Source organism: Sorex fumeus, unplaced genomic scaffold (genome assembly GCF_029834395.1).
Source record: "Sorex fumeus unplaced genomic scaffold, SorFum_2.1 ptg000014l, whole genome shotgun sequence".
In the NCBI taxonomy this organism is placed as follows: Eukaryota; Metazoa; Chordata; class Mammalia; order Eulipotyphla; family Soricidae; genus Sorex; species Sorex fumeus.
The window spans coordinates 19,237,402-19,262,568 of record NW_026606071.1 but is presented as its reverse complement, the minus strand read 5'-3'; the positions used below and the strand labels follow the sequence as shown (position 1 = coordinate 19,262,568).

The 25,167-nt window shown below is 37.1% G+C and overlaps 1 protein-coding gene across 1 annotated transcript in view; it reads left to right on the top strand.

Moving 5' to 3' along the window:
• The window catches only part of C2CD6 (C2 calcium dependent domain containing 6), a 100,762-nt gene that overhangs the window by 27,469 nt on the left and 48,126 nt on the right, over positions 1-25,167 (top strand). Inside the window, exons 6-13 of the mRNA XM_056111969.1 lie at positions 46-90; positions 1,265-1,333; positions 2,960-3,039; positions 4,194-4,340; positions 6,425-6,527; positions 8,351-8,417; positions 11,003-11,046; positions 13,237-13,470. Of these exons, the coding sequence (XP_055967944.1) occupies positions 46-90; positions 1,265-1,333; positions 2,960-3,039; positions 4,194-4,340; positions 6,425-6,527; positions 8,351-8,417; positions 11,003-11,046; positions 13,237-13,470 (789 nt within the window). The remainder of the gene's footprint in view (positions 1-45; positions 91-1,264; positions 1,334-2,959; positions 3,040-4,193; positions 4,341-6,424; positions 6,528-8,350; positions 8,418-11,002; positions 11,047-13,236; positions 13,471-25,167) is intronic.

The following is a 25,167-nucleotide window of genomic DNA, read 5'->3' as shown; positions in this document are numbered from 1 at the left end:
ACATGAATGATCCTATATCTAAGCATTTAATTATTTTTTTTCTAGAAAGGGTACTTCACTGAAGAATTTGAAATGATTCATAAACAGAATGTAAGAACTTTACTGAAATTTCCAAAATTCTATGCACACTTAATATTTCATATAACCTTACTCTGATACTGTAGAACAAGTAGCTTACATCTTTCAATGCTCTATAAGTTCACAGAACTGTAATAATAAATGGAAGACATATTATTTGCTCACAAATTTTTATCACCACCCTTATTTATTTATTTAGTTATTTATTTGTTGGTTATTCTGACGCAGTGCTTAGGGCTTACTCCTGGCTCTGCACTTAGGGATCAATTCTAGTGGTGCATGATGAACTATATGGGGTGCCAGAGATCAAACTTGGGCCAGATCGAACTCAGGTCAGCTGCATGCAAAGCAAATGCCTCACCCACTAAACTTACTCCAGCCCCTCCACCTCTTTTGAAAATTATTACTATTAAGTGGTAAATGAGAAAATTAGAAGTCATTAAAAAAGAGAATAAAATGTGTCAGCAGGATGTAGCTCAGCAGCAGAGCACTTGCCCAGTATGTGTGAAGCTCTGGGGTCATTCCTTCTATTGCAAAACACACACACACACACACACACACACACACACACACACACACCCCTCAAGTATTTGCCTGACTACAGAAACCTTATTTTGAATTGAGAAAATAATCTTTTTCTTCTCAAAGAGTTTCTAAAGTGTTTAAGTTCTCACTAAAATTTATATTAAAGTAATTACACACTATTTAATTTATCTTCTATTCAGAAATGGTATTGTTTCTAGTAGCAAAACAGGGACAGGAAAAATCAAAATTAAATGAGAAATATTTGATGTTTTAATGTCTTATGTACTTCTTTCATTTTTCATATGAGCAAGGTGGGGTTTAGAGAGATAAAAATCACTTGTATAAATAAAAATTTTATTTGCTGGTGAAAGGGTGAAAGAAAAGTAGGAGTAAATACTGTAAACAGTTATACTCTCAGTATAATTCCATTAAAAACTGTAAGCTTTTCATCTTGTTTTAAATATATAATGTTCATTAACTTTAACACAGTTTTTAACATTTGAGAAATGCAATTACTTCTGTAGGAGTTATTGTATATATTTTAATCGAGATTCATGCTTTGATTTTCTAACATTTATAAAGTCCAGATTTTATTTGCTGTCACTTACCCACTACAATGTCTTTCTACTCAAGCAATAAAATTAATTTGTAACATGTTTAGTTTATCTGCAGGCTGAAGGTAGAATTTATGTTTTCCTATGGAAACTTTGGTTTTGGATTTTCACATCAGGTTTGTTTTGTCTTATAAAATTTATTCTTGGAAACATTGTATGACTGAAACCCAACAATGAACAGTTTTGTAACTGTGTATCTCACTGTAATTCAATTAAAAAAATTTTATGGCTCTTTAGTTGAATTATCCATTTCTGTTTCTCTTTTACTGTTTGATAAATTCTTTAGAATAAATGTTTTTATTTTTGTTTTTGGGGGCCACACCCAGTAGTGCTCAGGGTTTATTCTTGGCTTTGTTTCCAAAAATCACTCTTGGCAGGGCTTGGGGATCATGAGGTGCCAGGGATCAAACCTGTGCTAACTGCACACGGAGCAGTTACCCTGTCCATTGTACTATCTCTCTGGTTCTCAAAATAAATATTATTAAAAATAATTGTTTTTCTCCAGTTTAAATAAAATGAAGATCTCACCAATATTTGCTTTACATTTAAAATATGAAAAATAGAGGGCCAGAGCAAATAGTTCAGCAGGTAAGACATTTACCTAGCACTCAGCTGAACCGAGCTCAATCCCTGGCACCCTTTATGGTACCTGAGCCCACCAGGAGTGATTCTAGTGCACAGAGCGAGGAGTAAACTCCGAGCACATTTTGGTATAGCCCCAAAACAAAACAGAAGAACAAAATATGAAAAATAGATGCAAATGCTCATCATTAATTCTTTTATAAATTGTGATTGTGCACACATTTATATCATTAAAATTAAACATACTTATTTAAAATAAAGTCAATGATATTAGATAATAGTTTGTCCTCTGTTAACATATGCTCCTTTATGATTATTTCAGCATCTGGTATTATTTTGACCCTCATTAGCTCATCAGGAGAGACAAAAATATCCTAGCTTTGGCATGTCCTTTTAAATTCACTATATCTGTCCACACTGCAGTGTACAGTTTTGTACAATGACTTATGTGCTTTATTTGTCATGTCCTTAGACTAGATTCTCACAATTTGTGTGGAAATTATTGTTCAAAACAGTGTCATTTTCTAGGAATTGTTCTAATAGCTTACGCAGTAGAATACATGCTAGACAGGGCCGTGAGTTGGATCCCTGGCATGGCATACCTCATCCCTAATCCTGCCAGGTATAGCCCTATAAAATTAGTCCTAAATTGAAGGAAGTGTTCTAGAAAAAAATTGTGTCAACAGAATCTCACCAAGTGTTTTTATAAATCTAGACTAAGTAGTATTTTTATATAAAGGCAATGACTCCTAGACTTTGCCTGTACCTTACATTTCCAGCTTTTGCTACTTTTTTGTCTTGGGTACTTTTAAATTAGAAATTGAGACTGAGTCAATCTGTCTTATTAAATAAGTGTACTGCTATTCTAACTGAGAAATACCTATAAAATATGTTTTCAGTTTTGCTTATGGACCTTTATAATTATTTATAGTGCATTTAAATCAGAAGTAATATACACATGAAATTTTAAAATATTTAAAATATAATAACTTTTGGCAAATATGTAGTGCACAGTGAATATTAGTTCTTTCTTCCATTCCCCGTTCTTCTCCTTATACATATTATTTAAGGCTTATTCTGTAGCCTCGGACATTGGAGGAATTATAGTGCTATGTAGTTGTAAGTGAACTGTGTTTAAATGTATGTACCATTTTCTTCAGTTACAAGCTCTTCGGAGAGTTCCTGCGCCATCTATGTTTATGACTGTTGCACCACCTCCAGAAAGAACAGACCCTGTCACGTAAGTGATGTCTTATTGGCACAGTGGGTCTGTGACACTCCAAGCATAATCCATTTGATAGTGGTATCACCATTCCCACAGGTGTAACCCTTTTCCATCTAAGTAGACTAACCCTGAATTGCATGGACTAAATAGTAATGAACTTTTCTGAGACAATTTTCATGTAAAACCATGTTAATTCTTAAGTCCCACTCCCACCATGCCTTTCTTCCAGATCTTTAACCAGATTCAAGTCCCTGCAAGTTCCTAAGGTGAGGTTCTAAGTGTCACCCATGAGGAGTGCATTCCAAGAAAATAGCTAATTGAGTTTTCTAATTTGCATATATTTCTGACCAGAGAATATGTGTGGGCTTCAGCAGTATGGGATAATAGTTGAAAGCATAAATCAAGCTAAATTTAAGACTAAATAGAGATTATTTATTTATTTATTTACTTGCCTTTTGGGTGACTCCCAGTGATGCTTAAGTGTTACTTCTGGCTCTGTACTCAGGAATCACTCCTGGCTATGCTTGGAGGATCATATGGGATACTGGGGATTGAACCCTGATCGACCGCATGCAAGGCAAACACCCTACCTGCTATACTATAGCTCCGGTCCTTGAGATTATGCATTTAATATTGAATGTTGGGAAACTAGGAAGGCATTCCTCGCTTGTTTGGTTTGGCAACTGAGTCATGAATTAGTGACCTTCAAGTGAGCAAGTCAGAAATGTCAGGATGCCTTGACTTGTAATGTAGAGGAAGGAATTTTAAGGCTGATGGAAACTGAAATGTTAGGAGGAAACTGTTTATTCACACCTCTTATATTGTGAGCAGTACAATTATGTGGGAGCCCCAGAATCCTTGAAGAGTGCTGTGATGGCCCTGCTCTGAGGCCCACCCTCAGTGGGAACTGCAGTCACTGAAGGGATTGCAATAAATGAGACAGTAATTCAAAAGTGTTACCACTGATTTCAGGACTGTGAATTTTTTTTTAATTTTTATTAGTGAAACACCATGAGGTACAGTTGTAGACTTACAATTTTTCGTTCTTGAGTTTCAGTTATATAATAATCAAGTACCCATCCCTCCACCAATGCCCAGTATCCCTCCCACCCCCCACCCCCACATAGGACTGTGAAATTTTAATACTTACTTTTATTAACATTTTCCAGGAATGTAATTACTCCACAGTCAATAGAATATCCAGCATTCTTATCCCCAGACCTGAATGTTGCTGTTGGAAAGCCATCTGTAGTGACCCAAGCAAGTTATCAACCTCTAGTACAACTTGAAAAACTTAAGGAACCGCCTCGGGAAAGGTAAAACAAAAGCAAAAACAAACATAGAAACTAAAACAAAAGCTTTAAAATTTTTTTTGAATTTTTAAAAATTATTTTTTCCATGAAGAAAGTTGCTATTGTTTCAGAAATTTTCACTGGCTGTGAAATATATACCATTTATTTCTTTTACTTTCTTTTTGCATATCAGAGCAACCAGTAGTGTGGCTGACAGGTTTTAGGGAGGCACATGTCACCCAGATGTGTGAACAACAAATCATGCTCATAAGTCACTCACACTTCCACTGCAAGGGGGTGAATTAGATGAGGAGGGCAAACCAGACCATGAAATACTGCAAGCCATTTCAGAATTGTACCTATGGTCTCAGGATCATTTCTAGTGTTTTGCTATTTGTGAACAATGCTGCTTTGAATATTCTTGTACATTATTCCTGTTGAGTATGTGTGTTACTTCTTCAGAAGTAGATTATCTGGATCAAATATGAACAAATATTTCACTTTACAAAATGGTACCAAGTAATTATCCAAATTAGTCATGCCTTGGGGCCAGAGCAACAGTACAGTGAGCAGTACATGCATTTATCCTGCATATGGCTGACCTGGGTTCAATCCCCAGCATCCCATATGGTCTCCTGAACACTGCCAGGCATAATTCCTGAGTGCAGAACCAATAGTAACCCCTTATGATAACCAGGTGTGACCTCAAAAGTAAAAAAAAAAAAAACCAAACCAAAAAAACCCCAAAGTAGTCATGACCCTTTAAATTGCCACCAACATTGCATAAGAATTCCTATTAATTTACATACACTAAAGTGCTTTATTTTGAATTAAAAAATTTATCTTACCTAATGAATATTAAGTTATTTTTACTTATTCTCTTAGTTTTAAATTTGTTAAATTATTGACTTTTTTCCCTTTGAGGGATAGTCAATTTATTTTCATTGCTTATTTTTCTGATTTTTAAAATATTTTGTCATTGATTTGTAGAGGGTCATTCTATATTCAGATACTAATTTTGGCTAGTTTATATGGCTTAAAAGTATTTTCTCTGTGTACTTGTCATCTCTTCATTTTAGGATTATTTTAAGAAGCAAAAATTCTTAATAAAAATAAATTTATCAATAGTTCTATTTTGTTAGCATTAATTTCATTTAGTGAATCTTTAGAAAAATTCTTATATTTAAGTGAAAAATTATTTTGCATTAAAAAATTAAATTCCTTATTTATTTATTTGCTTACTTTTGGTTATGGAGGCCACACCTGGATATGCTCAGGGGTTACTCCTGAGGCTGTAGTCAAGAATTACTCCTGGCAGTACTTGGGGGACCATGTGAGATGCCAGGATCAAACCCAGGTCAGCCGTGTGCAAGGCAAATATTCTACCCACTTACTATTGCTCCTGCCTCCCGTTTTTTTTAACATTTTATTTTAAGCAATGTGGTTTACAAAACTGCTACCAGTATGGTTTCATACATGAAAATTCCAGCATTCCACTCTCCTCCAGTGTCCACTTCCCTCTACTATCTACCCAGTGTCCACCCCCACCCCATGGTAAGCTTCCCTGTTGTGAATTTCCCACTGGAAACCAGATTTCAGTTTCTGTTTTCTTTGTGAATCTGACTTACAAAGCAGTAGTAATAGATGCTGCTCTTTTTTCTCTAACAGTACCACTTGGTCTACTTCTTTCTAGCAAAATAAGTTCCAGCAAGCATTCTTTTTTCTTTTTCTTTTTTTAAATTGTAATGACTTCTTAAAATTTGGAGCTAATAATTCTCTGCATCTCAATTTTATATGAAATAATTTTTCCTGTTTTAAATTTTGTTGTAAGTGTTGTTTCTAGGGTTTTGGGTTTGCCAACTAGATACCCTGAATGTTTTTATGTAGACAGCTAGAACCCCCTGCTGCTATTCTCAGAATTTTCCTCTTCTGTTAAATTTTCACAATTATAATAATTTATCTATAATATCAACTGGGCATTTTATTTAAGCATTTATACCAACTACAGATAATAATTTGGAGCTTGGGAGGAGATGCATGGATAGAAGCATATGTTCTACAACTAAAGTACATCTCCAAGCCAATCTATAAGTCATTTATTTCTTTAGGCTGCAAAGAATGAAAGAAGAATATAGAAATCTGAACTCGTGGATGGATAAAGTTGACTATCTAGAAAAAATTCTTAATTCAAAATTGGAAGTTAAACCTAAAGTGAGTACCATCTCGCGTTCTCTCATATATAGTTCACCCCTCACCCCCACCCCATGGAGGGTTTGGCCACACCCAGGTGTACTTAGGCTCTGTGACTCAGGGATCACTCCTGGTAGGACTTGGTGGACCACATGTGATGCTGGGGATAGAACCAGGGTTGGCAGCTTGCAAAGCAAGCACCTAAGCCACTGTACTCTATCTCTCTGGCTCCATATAGAGCTTTTAACCTAGAAAAAAACTTAAAATTAAATTGATGAGAATTGTTCATTTATTCTAAATATATAAACTGTCATCCTATTTGGCATTCATCAAATAATTTGATGTTCAGTAAGTTTGACTAATTCAAAGCATTAAGTTTTTAAGCATAGTACAGTGAGTCAGGCATTTGCCTTCTGCACAGTTGACCTAGGTTTGATACCTGACATGCCTTACGGTCTCCCAAGCACCTCTAGAAATGATCTCTGAGTACAGAGCCAGGAGCACACCTTGGGCACTGCTGGATGTGGCCCCCAAATTAAAATAAAGTAAAATAAGTTTTACTAATTTGTTGTTCAGTAACTTTTTACATTTAAAAAATTTGTTTTGTATTTGGGTCACACCTGCCTATGCTAAGGTCTTACCCCTGGTCTGCACTCAGGGATCATTCCTGCTAGGATTTGGGGGACCATATGAGATGCCAGGGATTAAACCAAGTTGGCTGCATGATTAACCAAGACTAGTTTCCCACCTGTTTTACTATCACTTTTTTGGGGAAGTTTTTTCCAAGGCACCCAAATGCGTTGCACACTGGTCTGGGCATATGTGGGGTGAAGGGTGACAGGCACGGGGAGAAACACCCTCCGGGAGCAGCTGATGGCTGTTCACCTTGTTGCCAAATATACACTTATTTTATAGAGGGTCTTGGCTTTACAGGAAGGTCCAATCACAAAGTTTAGCATTATTGCCTATTACCTTTCCTACTTTACTTTGCCTGGGTCCAATCCCAATTAAGGCTACATGCTGTGGTTAGGATGATTTACTAAGCATATGTGACAGTTTCTGTGTCTTGGGTCTTGTGACTAGGGGGTCAAGTGAGGCCCTACTGTTCTTGCCAATTTTGCCCCAATACTCCCTTCTGTGGAGCCTCCCTTCTGGGCCACTTTGCAAGATTGAGTCTTATCTGCTCCAGTGCCTGTAGCCATGCTCCGCATCACTTTGGCCCAATATTTTAAAATTTTTGTATCGTGCTTTAGGTAACATGATTACAATAGTGTTAATATTTATGGTTTTGATGTACAAAATTACTACATTTTCACCACCACCACTGTTCTTTTAAAAAACAAAAACTAGTGTGCTTGTACCATGTCTATCACCAGAGTGCCAGGATCCCTCTGCCGTATCCAAGGTATTCTTGCCCACCCCCCACCCCCCACCACCACATACTCTACTGCCTTCTTATCACAGTACTGCTCACTGTAGAACTCACTACAGACTGACTGAGCCCCATCTCAGACAGCCCCCAATACAAAGAACCCTGAGATATGATCAGTAACTATTGATTGTAATTTATTTATATTATAATTTTTATTATTAAAATAACCCTATCAATTATTTTACATATTCTCCCTAGGATATCAACTCCCTAACTAGAATGTGTCTAAATTTTAAATGATGCTGCTGTCTGAATTGCTTTTCTCGCAAAATTATATTCTTTTTTGTCTTCTGCAAGTTCAAATTAAAAATAGGTTGAAAAAAGTTATAAAGGTGAGAAAAAACTTTTCAGCTCTTAAAATAATTCTCATTGTATTTTTTTCTGTCATTCTTTATATCTTTTTTGCTTATAGGCAATTCACCGCCATGAGGAACATAAAACACCACTTAAAAAGAAAATTGAAGACATCATAACATCAGGTTTGTAAACTTACCTTCTTTTTGAATTTATCAGTAAGAAAATTTGAAACAATGTGGTTACCAGAGAAAAATTACTATTGTGTTAGGTCGATTTCATTTTCTGTTAGGAATTACATATGTATTTCATTATACTATTGGTGTATAATATTTATTTTATAATTTTCCAGAGTAAATATTTAGATCCAATGAGTAGTTGAATTTAGTTTTTAGAGTTTTTTTCTACATTAGGATGTGAAAAATGATAAATATTAAATAAAATATATTAAAAAGTAAATTTTGTTAAACATGGTGATCAGAACAGGGGTGTGGATAGAGACACACCTCTTATGCAGAGGTGTCCGTGTGTGTGTGTGTGTGTGTGTGTGTGTGTGTTTGTGTGTGTATGAAAGAGAGAGAAGAAATTAGCATGAGAACTTGCCACAAATTATCAGTAAGATATTTTATGATCAGAAAATACAGTACAGTCTTTTAAAATGTCTGAGAAAAGCATTCATTTAGAAAGTAAGTTGGGAATCGAGTGATAAAATAGCCAGTAGGGTTGTTTGCCTTGCGTGCAAACCCAGGTTCACTCTCTGGCATCCCATATGGTCTCCTGAGCACTGCTGCAAGGAATACCTGAGCTCAGAGCCAGGAGTAACCTCTTAGCATTGCCAGGTGTGGTCCCCCCCCAAAAATGAACAAAATAACAATAAAAAAGTAGAAAGTAAGTTAAAATACATGCATTCACTATCACTGTATCACTGTCATCCTGTTGTTCATCGATTTCCTCAAGCAGGCACCAGTAACATCTCCATTCATCCTAGCCCTGAGATTTTAGCAAATTTTAGCAAGTGCCACATTGGAGGCTCTTTCAGGGTCAGGGGAATGAGACCCATTGTTGTTACTGGGTTTTGGCATATTGAATAAGCCACGGGGAGCTTGCCAGACTCTGCTGGGTGGGCAGGATACTCTCAGTATCATTCACTATATCTTTTAAATTTTTATATTTTATGGGTATAAAATAAGGATATTATTTTAAGAGTTTTACATATGTTACTCTCTGCATCTGCTTTGTCTTGCTACCCCATACTTTGATATATTTAATAATCTTTTAAATCAATGAACATAGCAGCACTATTGCAACAGTCTACTTTTCATCAGAAAAGGTATGAGAGAATCAGAATTCCCCCCTTTATGATCTTTAAAGTGGAAGTTAATGTTTCCTCTCAGGAATGCTTGACATCTTTTCTTATTCTCTTAACTTCTTTTTTGGGGGAAGAGTTTCAAGTTCCAGTGGTCATCCACTACGGCATCTCTCATCCTTTTTCTGACAGTTATACCTTCTAAATTTGTTTCTTTCCTGTTGCACCACTGTCCTACTGATGGCCCCCTATTCTTGTCCCATGTTGCCCCACTCATCCATTTATGAATTTTCATCTGTGACCTCTTGGAATATCCTTGGGATAAAATGGAGGCCACATGGGCCCCTGGTTGCTAAATGCTTCTTCTGTAAGTACTTTACTTTGGTATTCCAATAGCATCCTATAATTACAATAGAAGAAAGCAATTACTCCAGGTGAGGTAAGAAACCTGGAAAAGTATAATCACTAGTTTATAAAAGAATGCCATATTTGGTTACATAAATTAACTCCCATTCAGTTGAGTGGTGATGTTTTAATTATCTACATTTTTATAGATAAGAAAACAAAAAAGACTTAACAGATTAAAGTCACATAGCAATTGTTTGACTGTGTGATAGGTCTAAACTTGAACCTAATCTGTTTGATCCAAGTGATCAAGTATTTAAGCATATTACTGCGCACATCTTTGCCTTATTTGTATCAACCTTGTAAGGTAAACTGGAGAAATGGCTCAAAAGGCTGTAGCATAAACTTTGCATGAGGAAGCCCTGGGATCCAATTCCTGACCTAGAATGATCCCCTAGTTTGGCACTGCTGGAAGATACCCCCTAAGAACTCTGTCAAGACTTAATCTTGAGTCTGAACAGTACCAGGTGTTCAAACTCCCCACTTCTCCCTAAAAAGATGAAGTATCAATATCCTTATCTGTAAGGTTTGGGAAAATGAAATGGTCACAGTCTGCAACAAGTTTTTTTCCCCCATTCATTTTGATACTACTCTTTGTTCCGTGTCTATCCTTCTTGACTAATCACCAAATACATATTGTTTTTATTTCTAGGAAAATTTTATAAGGGCTTCAGTCAGCTTCTTCTGAATAGTCATTTTCTCTGGTTACATACAACTTTATTCTTTCCAGTTATTACCATATTACTAACCATCAGGATTTGATTTTCTCTTAACTTCTGCAAAATATAATTCATACCTATTTTTATAATGTTATGTCTATTCATATTAATAGATATAAATGTAATCATTTCATGCATGTCTTAATCATTTTATTATGCCTTCCTCTTAAAACTTCTCCAACTTCTCAGAGATTTATCAGCTTCTTTTTCACTAGACAGTATAAATACTTGAGCAGCTGCTTCATTGTATGTTTTTCTTTGTTCTTGGTGAAAAAAATTTTAACATTTTATTAGCTGTTTACAGGTTTATAAATAATTAATTCTATTAATTTCTATATAGATGTTCCTCTTTTAGAAAAGAAAAATGAAATTACTCCAAATGAGGTAAGGTAACCTGGAAAAGTATAGTCACTAGTTTATCACTGTCACTGTCCTCCCATTGTTCATCGATTTGCTTGAACAGGCCTAGTAACAATTGTGAGACTTTTTACTGTGTTTGGCATATTGAATATGTCACGGGTAGCTTGCCAGGCTTTGCCATGCGGACGAGACACTCTCGGTAGCTTGCTGGGCTCTCCGAGAGGGGAGGAGGAATCGAACTCTAGTTTATAAAGGGATAAAATATTTACACATGGAGAGGGATAACTCAGCAGGTTGAGGACACACTTTTCATGTAGGAGACCTGAATTATATCTCCAGGGTTGCTGAGACTGACTGTTAAGCACGGAGCTCGGAGTAAGCACTGCCAAGTATGGCTTAAGAAGTACACACCAAACAATCAAGGAATAATTATAGTTAGAAAAAAGTACTCAAGAAATTATTCAGATCGTCATGATTATTTGTGTAATGAAAATATCTATGACATAATTTATTTAAAGTATGCTCTTCAGCATAAAATAATATCAGTTAAAAAGTACATGAGAAAATTGAAAAGGGGTAAATAAGAAAAAAGTTTTGCTTAATCACCTTAAAAATGAATGCCACAAAACTAACCACATTTAAAAAAAAATTTATTAGTGAAACACCATGACGTACAGTTGTAGACTTACAAATTTTTGTGCTTGTGTTTCAGTTATACAATGATCGAGTACCCATCCCTCCATCAGTGCCCATTTTCCACTACACTGATCCCAATATCCCTCCCACTCCCCCCGCATCACACCCCACCTCTGTGGCAGGACATTCCCTTTTGTTCTCTCTCTCCTTTTGGGTGCTGTGGTTTGCAAAAGAGGCATTGAGTGGCAATCATGTTCGGTCTATAGTCTACTTTCAGCATGCATCTCCTATCCTAGGAAGATCCTTCCAACACCCTTTATTTGATGCTCCCTTCTCTATCTGAGCTGCTTTTTCCCCTAGCATGTGCAGCTGGCCTCCAAGCTATGGAGTAAACCTGGTACTTATTTCAGCTACTTTTGAGTCACTAACCACATTTTTCACAAATTCTCACCAAAATATTTAATATGCTATAAACTTTTGGTGGAATAATACTCAATGCTTTATAAGAGATAATAAGTAGTATTCACATAAAATTTGATGTTCAGTTAATTTTACAAAAAGTCTTAGGATAAAATAGTGAATCCTTATATAAATCAATAAAGAATAAAAGAATCTTCCATATTATTTGACAACTAGGATTTGATTATTTCTATCTTTCAATGAGTGGTTACCAAATACTAATCAAATTATAAATATTTATTGTTTTCACAATTCCAAGGGGAAGAGAAAAATAGGCAATGTAGAAATTTCATATTGCTGCTAAATTTATTTAGCTTAATAGGATGTCATTTATTTTATTGCCTACTTTTTACTATTTTGCCATTAATATTTCCTCTAAGATATAGTGGTGATTTTATAATACTGCAGTCTGCTATTTTGCCATTAAAATTTCTCATGGAAGTTTCCCATGGAGAGATAGAGGTGTTTGCCTCATATATAGTTAACCTTGGTTTGATCCCAGCCCCATATATAGTCCCCTGAGCACAGCCAGAGCTTTGAGTAAGATCTGAACACTGCAAGTATAGCCCCAAACACCCCAAATAAATAAAATTTCCTCTCATTTTATAATATTTTATAATATCTAGTAGTATATATTGTATTTAACATATATAAATAGTAGAAAGTTAGACCTCTGGATTTTCTTTCAAGATGCTGCTGCTTTATGAAGTCTGGGTATGTGAAAAGTGCAGCTTTATAATAGAGTAATGCCATTTGGGGGCGGGGGTGAACCTGGGGGCGTGGTTGTTTTTAGCTCTGTGTTCAGAATTACCTCTAGCAGAACTCAGAGGGAACCACAAATGCGATGCTGGGGATCAAACAGGGTCATCTGCACGCAAGTAAGCACCTTAATCTCTATTCTATCTCTCTGATGTATTTTTTTTAAATGAATATTTCAGTTGATGATTTCAGGCAAGAGAATTCCATAACTCTTAAAAGGCCATGCAGTAATTTAAATATATTGATGGTATCAGGTTATGATAAAATATAAGGGTACAAAGATTTTAAGTTCAGTATTAATTAACTAAATATTTTCTAGTCAGTAATGATTAACTGATAATTTTTATTGCTGTTTTCTAGAAACTATATGAAGATAATTTAACACTTAGTCCTTCTAAAAGTTATGAATCAGAAAAGGGGACATATTTCCCAACGTTCAATATTCCTAACGTAATAATAACAGAAGACAAGGAAATAATACCTCCAGCGGAATACCCAAGTCAAGAGGACATGTTATACCCAAAAGGAGAACCTTTATTCTGTCAAAGCATTGAAGATACATATCCATTAAAAAAACCCACATTTTCATCAGAGGTAAAGTTGAAAAGTATTTCTATAAATCCAGGTAAAATGAAGAGGAGGGTCTTAAACTAATCTTCAACAGACATTAGCTAGCAAAGCAACAGTCTAAGTTTTACTAGAAGGAGTTCACTCTTTATTTCCCATAACTCAAGAGTTATTTTTCCAGACCAAGATCCAAAAGAAGACCTTCAATTTAAGTTTCCTGCCCTCACATTAGAAATATGAGACTAGAACAAACAAAATAAATCATTTTGGAAAAAATTATATGTAAATTGAAATTGCTTCCAAATGTTTCCAAGTGGATTTGTGTCTGAGTATATTTAATCATATCTTCCCTGCTTCTAAACTGATAAAGTAGGAAATAAACCCTTGATGAAAAAGCAAAGATACAATAATACTGAGATACTGGTAACAATAACACAAACTAGACTCATAGGTTGATAAATTTTAGCTAAAAGTGTAACAACAATAAAATGCGAATTCAAAGGAAATTTAGAAGTCAAATTATGTTGGTGGGTGTTTAATAATTAAATTGTTACAGATGAGAGTTGTAAATAATAGCATAGTTTCAAATGGTAACAAAGTGAATGTAAATGTAAAGGTGGTACATCAGGGTTAAAACTTGTTTAAAATGAGTTATTATGATAGAGTTTTATGTCTTATTGAATCACGTCTTAAAGATGTGCCAGTCAGTGAGTAAATACTATGAGTTTTTTACAAAAATATTTTAATTGCAATTTTGTGGTTTGCAATACTGTTAATAATGATTTCTCATGTGCTTTATTCCAACACTGCACCTTCACCAGAATACACCCTCTCTCCCCAAGAATTCTAATCCCCCAATCTCCCAACTCAGTTGTGTGGATCAATTCTCCCATTATGTTGCTTTTGGCCCTTTGTTGCTACCTTGTTGTGTATCTCTAAGTCCTTCATATGGAAGAGATCATTATATATCTGATTTCACTCCACAAAATATCCTCTAGTTCCATCCATGTTTCTGTATAATTGCAGGATTTTTTTCCTCTTAAAGTTGCATAGTATTTCAATGTGTATAGATAGATAGATCAATCAATAGATTGATACTACTCCTTGATCTGTTCATCCATAGTTGAGCATTTGGATTGTTTCCATATCTTGGATATTGTACCAAATGTAGTGATGAACCTAGGTGTGCATATATCCTTTCAAATTTATGGTTTTTGTGTTTTGGGGATAGGTGCCAAGAAGTAGTATGGCTTCATATGGCGGTTCTATTCCTATCTTTTGTGAATGGCATATACCCAAAAGACTTTAATTTTACAGTGTTGGCAGGATTGTAGTGAGAAAGCAACCATCATCCACTGTTACTGTGGATATCATCTGGTTCAGCCTTTATGGAAATAACGTGAGTTTAAAGTGGTTTTGTCTCTGAATGGAACATAAGCATATGTACCGAAAACTTTAGATCTAATTTTTTTGTCTACTCCATGGTAGATAAGACTAGATAATTTCTAAAATCCCAGAAATGAAATTTCATTAAATATATAATTTTATTAGATGTCTTATTAAATATAGTAGGGGAGTTATTCTTAATTATATAAACAATATAATCCATAACTTAGAAAAGAATATCAGTGTTTTTTTCAGCAGATGTATGTAATACAGTCATCATTTTATTATTGAATGGAAGCAATATTATTACAAAAGTTTTAGAAAGTAGAAACAAACAAGAAAAAATAAAGTGGATACAATCCTACTGCCATTTTAATCATTTCTTTTCTTTCAGTCCTTGTCATGTAAATTTATATATTTATTTTAGAACCTTGGATCTGTGTATTTTGATTTTTTAAGTTTAGCATTATACTATGTTACCTGGATTTTCTTAAACAGGGACACTGGGCAAGGGCCTTCTATACACCGGTGGTATAGAAGTGTTGTTGATCTATTTATCTGAACCAAAGAACCAAAAAAATTGAGACTGAGGTAATGAGGATTTGGACTTCAACGTTTATTTTTTGACAGACAAAGTTAAATTATAACATTCACATACCAAGAAATAAACCCAATTTTATACAAAGATTTCAATAACTTTTAAAATGTATATTTTAATGTAGTTATCTAAATCAAGATCTAGATACTTCCATCCCTACACCATTAAGTACAAATATCTTTCTTCCAGTTTTGCCAAGGTATAATTGACAATGTTACATATATTTTAAGTACAAAGTATTATGTACAGCATGATATTCTCACATAAACACTGTGAAAAGTATGATTATCACACTCAGGTTAGTAAATTTATTACCACATAGAATTACTCTGTGTGTGTATGTGTGTGTGTGAGAGAGAGAGAGAGAGAGAAAGAGAAGATACTTAAAATCTACTCTTTGAGTAAATTTATAAAATACAGTAGTACTCTAGTTACCATGATGTAAATGAGATTCCCAGAATTTATTTATCTGATAACTGTGCAAACTTAAATGCTTTGACCAGCATTTCTCCATTTCCTTAGACTATAGCTCCTAATAAACACATTCTACATTCCATTTCTATGAGCTTGACAACTTTTTTCAGACTCCGCATATGAATTGTTTTTCTCTATCTAGTGTATCTTTCATTTATTTTTGTGCATCATGTAAGATCATTTTATTTTTTGCATATGGTTTTCTAACTTTCTTTTTTCATTATTATTGGCTTTATTGCCATTCTAGGAAATATTTCTTTTAAAAAACTTCTAACTTTATTTAAACACCATGGTTTACAAAGTTGTTCATAATATAGTTGTCTCGGGCACTAGGGTATTTAATGTTCCAACACCAATCCCACCACCAGTGTGAATTTTCTCCAATTCCCACCCATCCACCAAGTCTTCTCTCTTAGCAGGCACAGCAAAATTTATTTTATGTTGCTTGTTACAACAGAAAGGCTAGTGGAATTATCAAAAAAGTACTTCAGTAAAAAAATAAATAAATAAATATTGTGAAAAATGTTTTATCTCACACTGGTACCATTAAAGTCATTGACTGAGGGTTTACTAAGCTGCTTGTTGCCAGTTGAGCCTTATGTTATCGGTTTTTTTTTTTTTTTTGAGCTTAGTTGAAACCTAAGCTACTATCCCACCTAATTTGCTGTGTTCCCACTGGGCTGTCAGGATTGTGGAATTTGGAGATCTTCCAGCAGACCTGTGACGATTCTCTGCCCTCCCACCCCGCCTCCAGAGGGGGCGCCAGAGTTCTCAACCCAAAGACTGGTGTGTCCATAGGTTTCTTCAGTGTACCCTGGCCTGACTGGCATTTCTTCTGAGGTTAGTCATGAAGCTATGAAGCTGGGCTGTTATTTACGTGGGAGAGTGGGGGACGGCTGCCTACCTGTGTCAGGAGAAGACCCCAGAGTTTTCAGCCTGAAAAGTTGCCTGGGCTTGGAATCTCTGCAGAGTTAGTTCTGGAAGCAGTGAAGTTGGGCTGTGTATGGCTGTGGCTGTGGGATGTAGCAGTGGCTGCGAGGCTTCAGCAGGCGGGGATTCAGTCCATCTCCTCCCAAGGGTGGCCCAGTTTTCAGTCCAAAAACTGGTGTGCTTATGAGTTTTCCCGGTTTGGCTTACATCTCTTCTGAGATTACGGAAGGTGAAGCTGGGTAATTTACAACGCAGCGGCTGTGGGATATGGGTGTGGCTCTGGATATTCAACTTTCTTTTTTATTTTTTAAATTAAATTTATTTATTTATTTTGAATACCCATTCCTCCACCAATAACCATTTCCCACCACCACGGATCCCAGTAACCGTCCCCCCCCCCCATTCCATCTCCATCCCACCCTGCCTCTGTGGCAGGGCATTCCCTTTTGTCTCTCTTTCCTATTTGGTGTTGCGGTTTGTGAAAGAGTTAAGCCTGATTTCCAGGGAGAAACGTTGGAGAATTTACTTTCCATTGACCACTGCCATGCGGTTTGGAGTAAGAGTCCTGGTTCCTGCATAAGCAAGCTATGCTTGTAGAGGCTCATGGTCACCGGGGTTCCCTCTGGAGGAGGTGGGATGCGGCACCTACCCCATCTGGGACTTCCCGGTGATCTCGGCTCTCTTTGGGACCAGGAGCATTCTCAGTAGCTGTGGAGCCCCCCTCCACCCTCCACCCCCCTCCCGCCCGTGGCCTTTCTTCTCTGTGGCTGTGTGCTGTAAAGATGGTGCTGGGGGGCGGGTTGTGGGCGTGACTTTCGGAGTCAGAGGTTACCTGGGTGCCGGGGCAGTCCCAGCAGTTTGCAGTGAGAGTCCTGGTTCCTGCATAAGCGAGCTATGCTTGTAGAGGCTCATGGTCACCGGGGTTCCCTCTGGAGGAGACGGGATGCAGCACCTACCCCATCTGGGACTTCCCGGTGATCTTGGCTCTCTTCAGGACCGGGAGCATTCTCGGTAGCTATGGAGCCCTCCCCCCCCCCCCCCCGCGGCCTTTCTTCTCTGTGGCTATGTCTATTCAACTTTCTTAACACCGTTACTGAAAACACTATTCTTTCCCCTCTGTTGCTATTGACTGCCTTCTCAAATACTAATTGACTAGGTAGGGGTATTTATATCTGGACTCTGAACCCTATTTCATTGATCTATGTTTATGCTGGAACTATACTATTTTACCATCAATAACTTCATTACATAATTGGAAATCAGTAAGTATGGTTTCCAGCTATTTTTCCTTAATATTGTTTCGCCTATTCAGGTTTCTTTGTGGTTACAATGTACTTTTAACAATTAACTCTTCTCTTTCTCTGAAGAAAAACAGTTGATAAGGATTGTATTGAATCTTAAATAACTTTGGGATCTGTATAGAAATTTTAACATTAATTCTTACAATCCATGAACATTGGCTATCTTTATTTTCTATCTTCCTTTAAGAATCTCAACAATGTCTTAATGTTTCAATATAAAGATCTGTCACTACCTTGGTTAAACTTTTTCCTACAATAGTATTAATAATTTTAGGGTGGTTGTTCTAAAATTCTTTTTCTGATAGAGTACAGCAGGACAACTATTTATATCTTGGTTGTATTCTTAATTTTACTATTTTTAATTATTTGACATTTCTTGGTGGAGTCATTAGGACATTAATAAGGTCTTGTTAATCTGTAAAACTATTTAATTTTGGGTTTTTAGCCATACTCATGGCTTCCTCCTGGCTCTCTGCTCAGGGATCACTCCAGAAGGGCTCAGGGGACCATATGCGGTGCAGGAGATTGAACTTGGATGGGTCACATCCAAGAAAAATACTTTAATCCCTGTACAATCTCTCCAGTTCCAAATTTTACCTTTTATTAAGTTTTTTTTTGCTTTTTTGGGGGTCACATTCGGCAATGCACAGGGGTTATTCCTGGCTCATGCACCCAGGAATTACTCCTGACGGTGCTTGGGGGACTATATGGGATGCTGAGAATCGAACCTGAGACGGCCGCATGCAAGGCAAATGCCCTACCCGCTATGCTATTGCTCCAGTCCCATTAGTCTTTTATGAATAGAATTTTTTTTCTTGGCAATTACTCTGGCTATGTTTTTTTTAAAGTGATGAGAATAAGTATTCTTTTTCTCTGCCTTAGAGGAAAAGTTTTCATTATTGAATATGATGTTAACTATGATCCATCATATTAGGTTATTATTATCCTGACATACATTTTTTATTATCCTGAAATGCATTTCTGAAGTACATCATAAAAATGGTAAAAATTTTCAGGTTCTTTTTTTAATTCATTGAGAGTATCATGTAATTTTTATCCTTCATTTTCTTTGTGTGATGTATCACTTTTATTGATTTGCATATATTTAATCCCAGTAATCATTCTTGAATTCCATTGATACATCTAACTTAATCATAGTATATGATACTTTTAATGTAAAGTTAAATTAAATTTGCTTATTAATTTTTGAGAAGTTTTGATTCTATTCTTTTGTGTGGGGCCACATCCAGCATTACTCAGGGGTAACCCCAGGCTCTACCCTCAGGAATTACTTCTAGCAGGCTTAGGGGACCATATAGGGTGCCGAGGATTGAACCTGGATCGGCCACAAACAAACAAACAAACAGTCCTCCCGTTGTTCATCAATTTGCTTGAGTGGGCCCAGTAATGTCTCAATTTTGAGACTTGTTGTTACTGTTTTTGGCATATTCAGTATGTCACGGGTACTCTCAGTAGCTTGCAGGGCTCTCTGAGAGGGGCAGAGGACTTGAACCCGGCTCAGCCGGGCTAGCTGTGCACAAGGCAAATGCCCTACTGCTGTGCTATCGTTCCAGCCCTTTGGATCAATTAGTCTTGCATGGATCAGCCACATGCAAGACTAACTTCCTACCTACTATACTATCAATCCAGGTTCTTGATTCTATTTTTATCTTGACTTGTAATTTTATTTAGTTTTCTCGCTTTTGGTATCAGCAGTTTTGGCCTCATAAAATGAGTGAAGTGTTCATTCCACCTCCCTTCCCCCCCCCCCCCCGAGAGTCTAAAAGAATTTATCTCAGTATTATTTTGAATGTTTTATAAAATAAAATTCACCAAGATCACCAGACCCTGAACATTTCTGTCTTTTATTACTATTTCTATTAATCATAATGGTCTGGAGCAATAGCACAGCAGGTAGGGCGTTTGCCTTGCACGCTGCGCTGCTGACATGGCCAACCCGAGTTTGATTCCTCCACCCCTCTCGGAGAGCCCGGCAAGCTACGGAGAGTATCTCGCCCACACGGCAAAGCCTGGCAAGCTACCTGTGGCGTATTCAATATGCCAAACACATTAACAAGTCTCACAATGTTACTGGACCTGCTCAAGCAAATCGATGAACAACGGGTGGACAGTGATTAATCATAATATTAATTTTAGATCTTTTATTTCTGCATGATTCAATCTTGATAAATTGTATTCTCTTAGGAATCTACCAGTTTCTTCTAAGTTTCCCAATTTATTGACACACAAATATTCATGGTAGTCTCTTTATATTTATGTGGTATCAGTGTTATTGTTTTCTTTTTCCATTTGAGTCTCCTGTCTCTCTTTAAAGCTAACTTAACATTCGTCAGCATTATATATTAAACATCCAGCTCTTAATTTTATTCCTCTTTTATTCTCCTTGTCTCCATTTTATTTCTGCACCGATCTTTTCATTTCCTTTCTTATACAAACTTAAGGCTTAGTTCATTTCCTTGTTCTTTGAGATGTAAAGCTATATTGTTTGAGGTATTTTTTTCTTACTATTTGTTTCTTTGTTGGTAGAGTGTTTCATTGCATTTTTTTTATTTTAATTTTTGTATCACCGTCATTGCATTTGAGGAAACACCTCAAGTTTTTATTGCCTGGCTTTGGAAGAGAAATAGCATCTATCAGACCTCATAGAAAGCCTGAGATTTTTCTTGAATTATTTTCTCTTGGGTGTTGTGTTGGGGTGGGGTGTGTCTAATAAAAAGTTAATACATTATGAATTATTTATATTTTAGATTTTGATTAAGTTAACTTAATCTTAAAAGAAGTTATTAAGATTATATGCCTTCTTTAGAATCTGTGAAGTTAGGCTGGGTACTGACAGTCTACCACTGATTCCTGGAAAGATGTGCTGAATACTCAAGTTTTGTGTACCTTCTCCCAACCCTGAGAAGTCAGGTCAGTTTTCTGTGTATGCTCACTAGCTGTCTGCAAAGACTCAAACTTTCTGACCCAAGGGGCTTGCGTAGGGAGCTTGGTCATAGACTGGGCATGCGTGTGAATAATCTACACAGAGCAGTGGTGGTGATTGGGGGAACAGTTAGAGATCCCCAGGTGAGATATCCCAGTAGCTTGTGGGTAAGCTTCCTGATAGAAACTATGGTAGCTGATAAGATCAACATTATTTTGATGCATTCACTCTCAAATTGCTTACTGGTAAAATTTGGAGTCTCTCTTCTAGGAGGAATGACGCTTAGAGTTAACTCTTCCTTTAATCTCTTTAGTGTGTTAGTCTCTGACATTTTGTTTCAGTAGTGTGCTGGGAAAAAATCGCTACCAGATTTCTGGATTTCTTTATAGATAATCTCATCTGTGAATGATTGTCAGTATCAGTGTTCTTTGGGTGGGACTGGGGGTGGATAGAGGAGACAATAGAAAACTCATATTCTGACAACTTGGTGACATAATTTGGTATATTAGCTACAACATTTTTATCAATATCCATCATTAGGTTGAGAGGATATTCTCTATGACTAGTTTGTTGAAAGATAATTTACCTACTAAACAATAATCACCACCAATGTGGGGGAGGGAGGGGGATATGTCTTTAAAAAAGATTTCCATTTGACCTACTCACTGGTATTGCTGCGTGATGGCAAGTATGCATTTTGGGCTGCTGTTTCTTACTGGCTCTTTGAACTGTGCAGCTTTATGCTACTGACTTTACTCAACTTACCTTATTGATTTAAGTCAGATTTTACCATATTTAATTGGAACAAGCAGATGATTCTGACCTTCCTGAAGGTAATCTTGGATTGTGTATCTTAGTATGGACAGACCTCTGGTGCATTTTAGAATCATATGTCTGTATTTCACAAACCATCATTTATAGTAGGCATAGGGAAATGACTCTTACCTCATCACCAATTGGTTGCATATTTCTCCAGGACACAGACCCACATTCTATAACTCTGAGAAATAACCCTACACTATATTGTATTGGCCCATTGAGAATAATGGGCCAATATAACACTAAAATAACTATTTTTGAAAATAAACAATTTTTAGAAAGCACCATTTGAAGAGTTGGATTGCTATTAAACCCAGTTTTATAAACAGAAAACTAAGGAAGACCCTGAAATTTTCGTAGTCTCTGCTGTTACAGTATGCTGTAGTATTAAAAAAAAAAAACGAACGAACAAACAAAAACAACCCCCTAATTTATTTTTATACTGCCCTATACTGGTACTGTGATACAATCAAGACTTTATTTCTTTCCCCCATTATTATTGAGTACAGTGATTTATAATACTGCTAATGTTAGTTTCAAGCCGCTTCCAAGACACTAATTCAGCTATTACCATGAGCAGAGCCTCTCACCCTGATTATTGACTTTTTTAGACCTGGATAAATAAATGTATAAATATGAGCAGTTTAGAGATGATTCGCCCTAAGTGTTTAGAGATAATTCACCCTAATTGTATTCTGTAACTGACAAAATGAATGAGGGAACAGGAGATAAAGATGAGGAAAAAGGAAGGAAGAAGAGAGTCAAACCATCTCGGGAGAGAACAAAACTAGAGAGATCACATTATTTTACAATTGCAACCAAGCTATTGAGATCAAAACAGTACAATTTTGGCATAAAAATTGGCATGTAGACTAACAGAATAGAATGCAAACACCACCATAAACAATAACACCATACATAAATAATGAACGAATATTTGGAGAGCCCGGCAAGCTACCGAGAGTATCTCACCCGCACGGCAGAGCCTGGCAAGCTACCCGTGATGTACTCGATATGCCAAACACAGTAACAACAAGTCTCATGATGGAGATGTTATTGGGCCTGCTCAAGCAAATCGATGAGCAACGGGAGGACTGTGACTGTGACTGTGGGAATGGCAGAGTTTCCTGCCCCCGCACCTGGCTGTCCTTACCGGGGCCCCTTGGAGGGGGGCAGGTTGAGTTTCCCTCCCCGCCCCGAGCAGAGCCCCGGCAGTCGAAGAACCCCAGAACCAGCCACAGCCATGCTGAGATCACTCTCCACACGTCCGGACAAACCTCATGCATGAAGGAACTGGCAGAGGAACCCGGGCATGCGGGTCTCGAGGCTGAGATCTCCAAGCCTGCTCAGATCAGGACTGGGCCTTCTCCACCCAGATCCTCCATCTTCCAGTAGGTAGGCGTTAAACCCACCAGCTGCTGCTGGTGCCAGGTGGTTCCATCAAGGATCAAGACCCAGAGACTATAAAACCCAGCTCCCGGGCATCTTATTATCTCATTTTTACTTTGGAGAACCCGGCAGGCTACCGAAAGTATCCTGCCCGCACGGCAGAGTCTGGTAAACTTCCTGTGTCTTACTCAATATGCCAAATACCAGCAACAATGATAGGTCTCATTCTCCTAGCCCTGAAAGAGCATTGAATATGACTCTTTTAAAATCTCAGAGCTAGGAAGAAGGAGACGTTAATGGTGCCTACTTGAGGCAATTCCACAAACAACAGGATGATCTTGATCATGATGGGAATACTAGATGTGGGAAAGATAATCTCTTCAACAAATGGTGGTAGGAAAGGTGAAAAACTGCATGGAGAAAAATGAAACTGGAACTTGATTTGATGCCACTCATGAAATAATAACTTAAAAAAATTTTATTAGTGAAACACCATGAGGTACAGTTGTAGACTTACAAATTTTTGTGCTTGGGTTTCAGTTATACAATGATCGAGTACCCATCCTTCCACCAGTGCCCATTCTCCACCACCACTAAGCCCAGTATCCTTCCCACACCCCATCCCCCCACCCCACCCTGCCTCTGTGGCAGGGCACTACCTTTTGTTCTCTCTCTCCTTTTGGGTGTTGTGGTTTGCAAAAGAGGCATTGAGTGGCAATCATGTTTGGTCTATAGTCTACTTTCAGCATGCATCTCCCATCCTGGGAGGATCCTCCCAACACCCTTTATTTGGTGCTCCCTTCTCTATCTGAGCTGCCTTTACCCCTAGAGTATGCGGCTGGCCTCCAAGCCATGGAGTAAACCTCCTGGTACTTATCTTGGCTATTCTTGGGTGTTAGTCTCCTATTTTGTTCCTTTATGTTCCCCAGATGAATGCAATCTTTCTATGTCTGTCACTGTCTTTCTGACTCATTTTGCTTGGCTTGATACTTTCCATGTAGTACCACTTGTATGTACATTTCATGTCTTGATCTTCATTGTTGTTTTGATCTGCATCTCCCTGATGATTAATGATGTAGAGCATTTTCTCATGTGCCTTTTTGCCATTCAGATTTCTTCTTTGACAAAGTTTCTGTTCATTTCATCACCCCATTTTTTGATGGGGTTGGATATTTTCTTCTTGTGGAGTTCAACCATTACCTTGTATATCCTTGATATTAACCCGTTGTTGGATGGGTATTGGGCAAATATCCTTTCCCATTCTGTAGACTGTCTTTGTATTTTGGTCAGAGTTTCTTTAGAGGTCCAGAAGCTTCTTAGTTTAAGACAGTCCCATTTGTTTATCTCTGTTTTCACTTGCTGGCCAGTGGCGTGACATCTTTAAAGATGTCATCTTTAAAGTGGCGTGTCATCTTTAAAGTGGCCAGTGGCATGTCATCTTTAGCTTCAATGTCTTGGAGGGTTTTGCCAACTTTGTCTTCAATATACCTTATGGATTCCGGTCTGATGTTGAGGTCTTTAATCCATTTTGATCTTACTTTTGTACATGGTGTTAAACAGAGATCTGAGCCCATTTTTTGCATGTACCCATCCAATTTTGCCAGCACAATTTGTTAAAGAGGCTTTCCTTGCTCCACTTCACATTTCTTGCTTTCTTATCAAAGATTAGATGATCATATGATTGAGGGGAGATGTCAGTATATTCAACCCTGTTCCATTGGTCTACAGCTCTGCCTTTGTTCCAGTACCATGCTGTTTTAATTATTACTGCTTTGTAATAGAGTTTGAAGTTAGGGAGGTTGATTCCTCCCATTTTTTCCCCAAGAATTGCCTTAGCTATTCGTGGGGTCTTATTGTTCCATATGAATTTCAGGAGTGTTTGC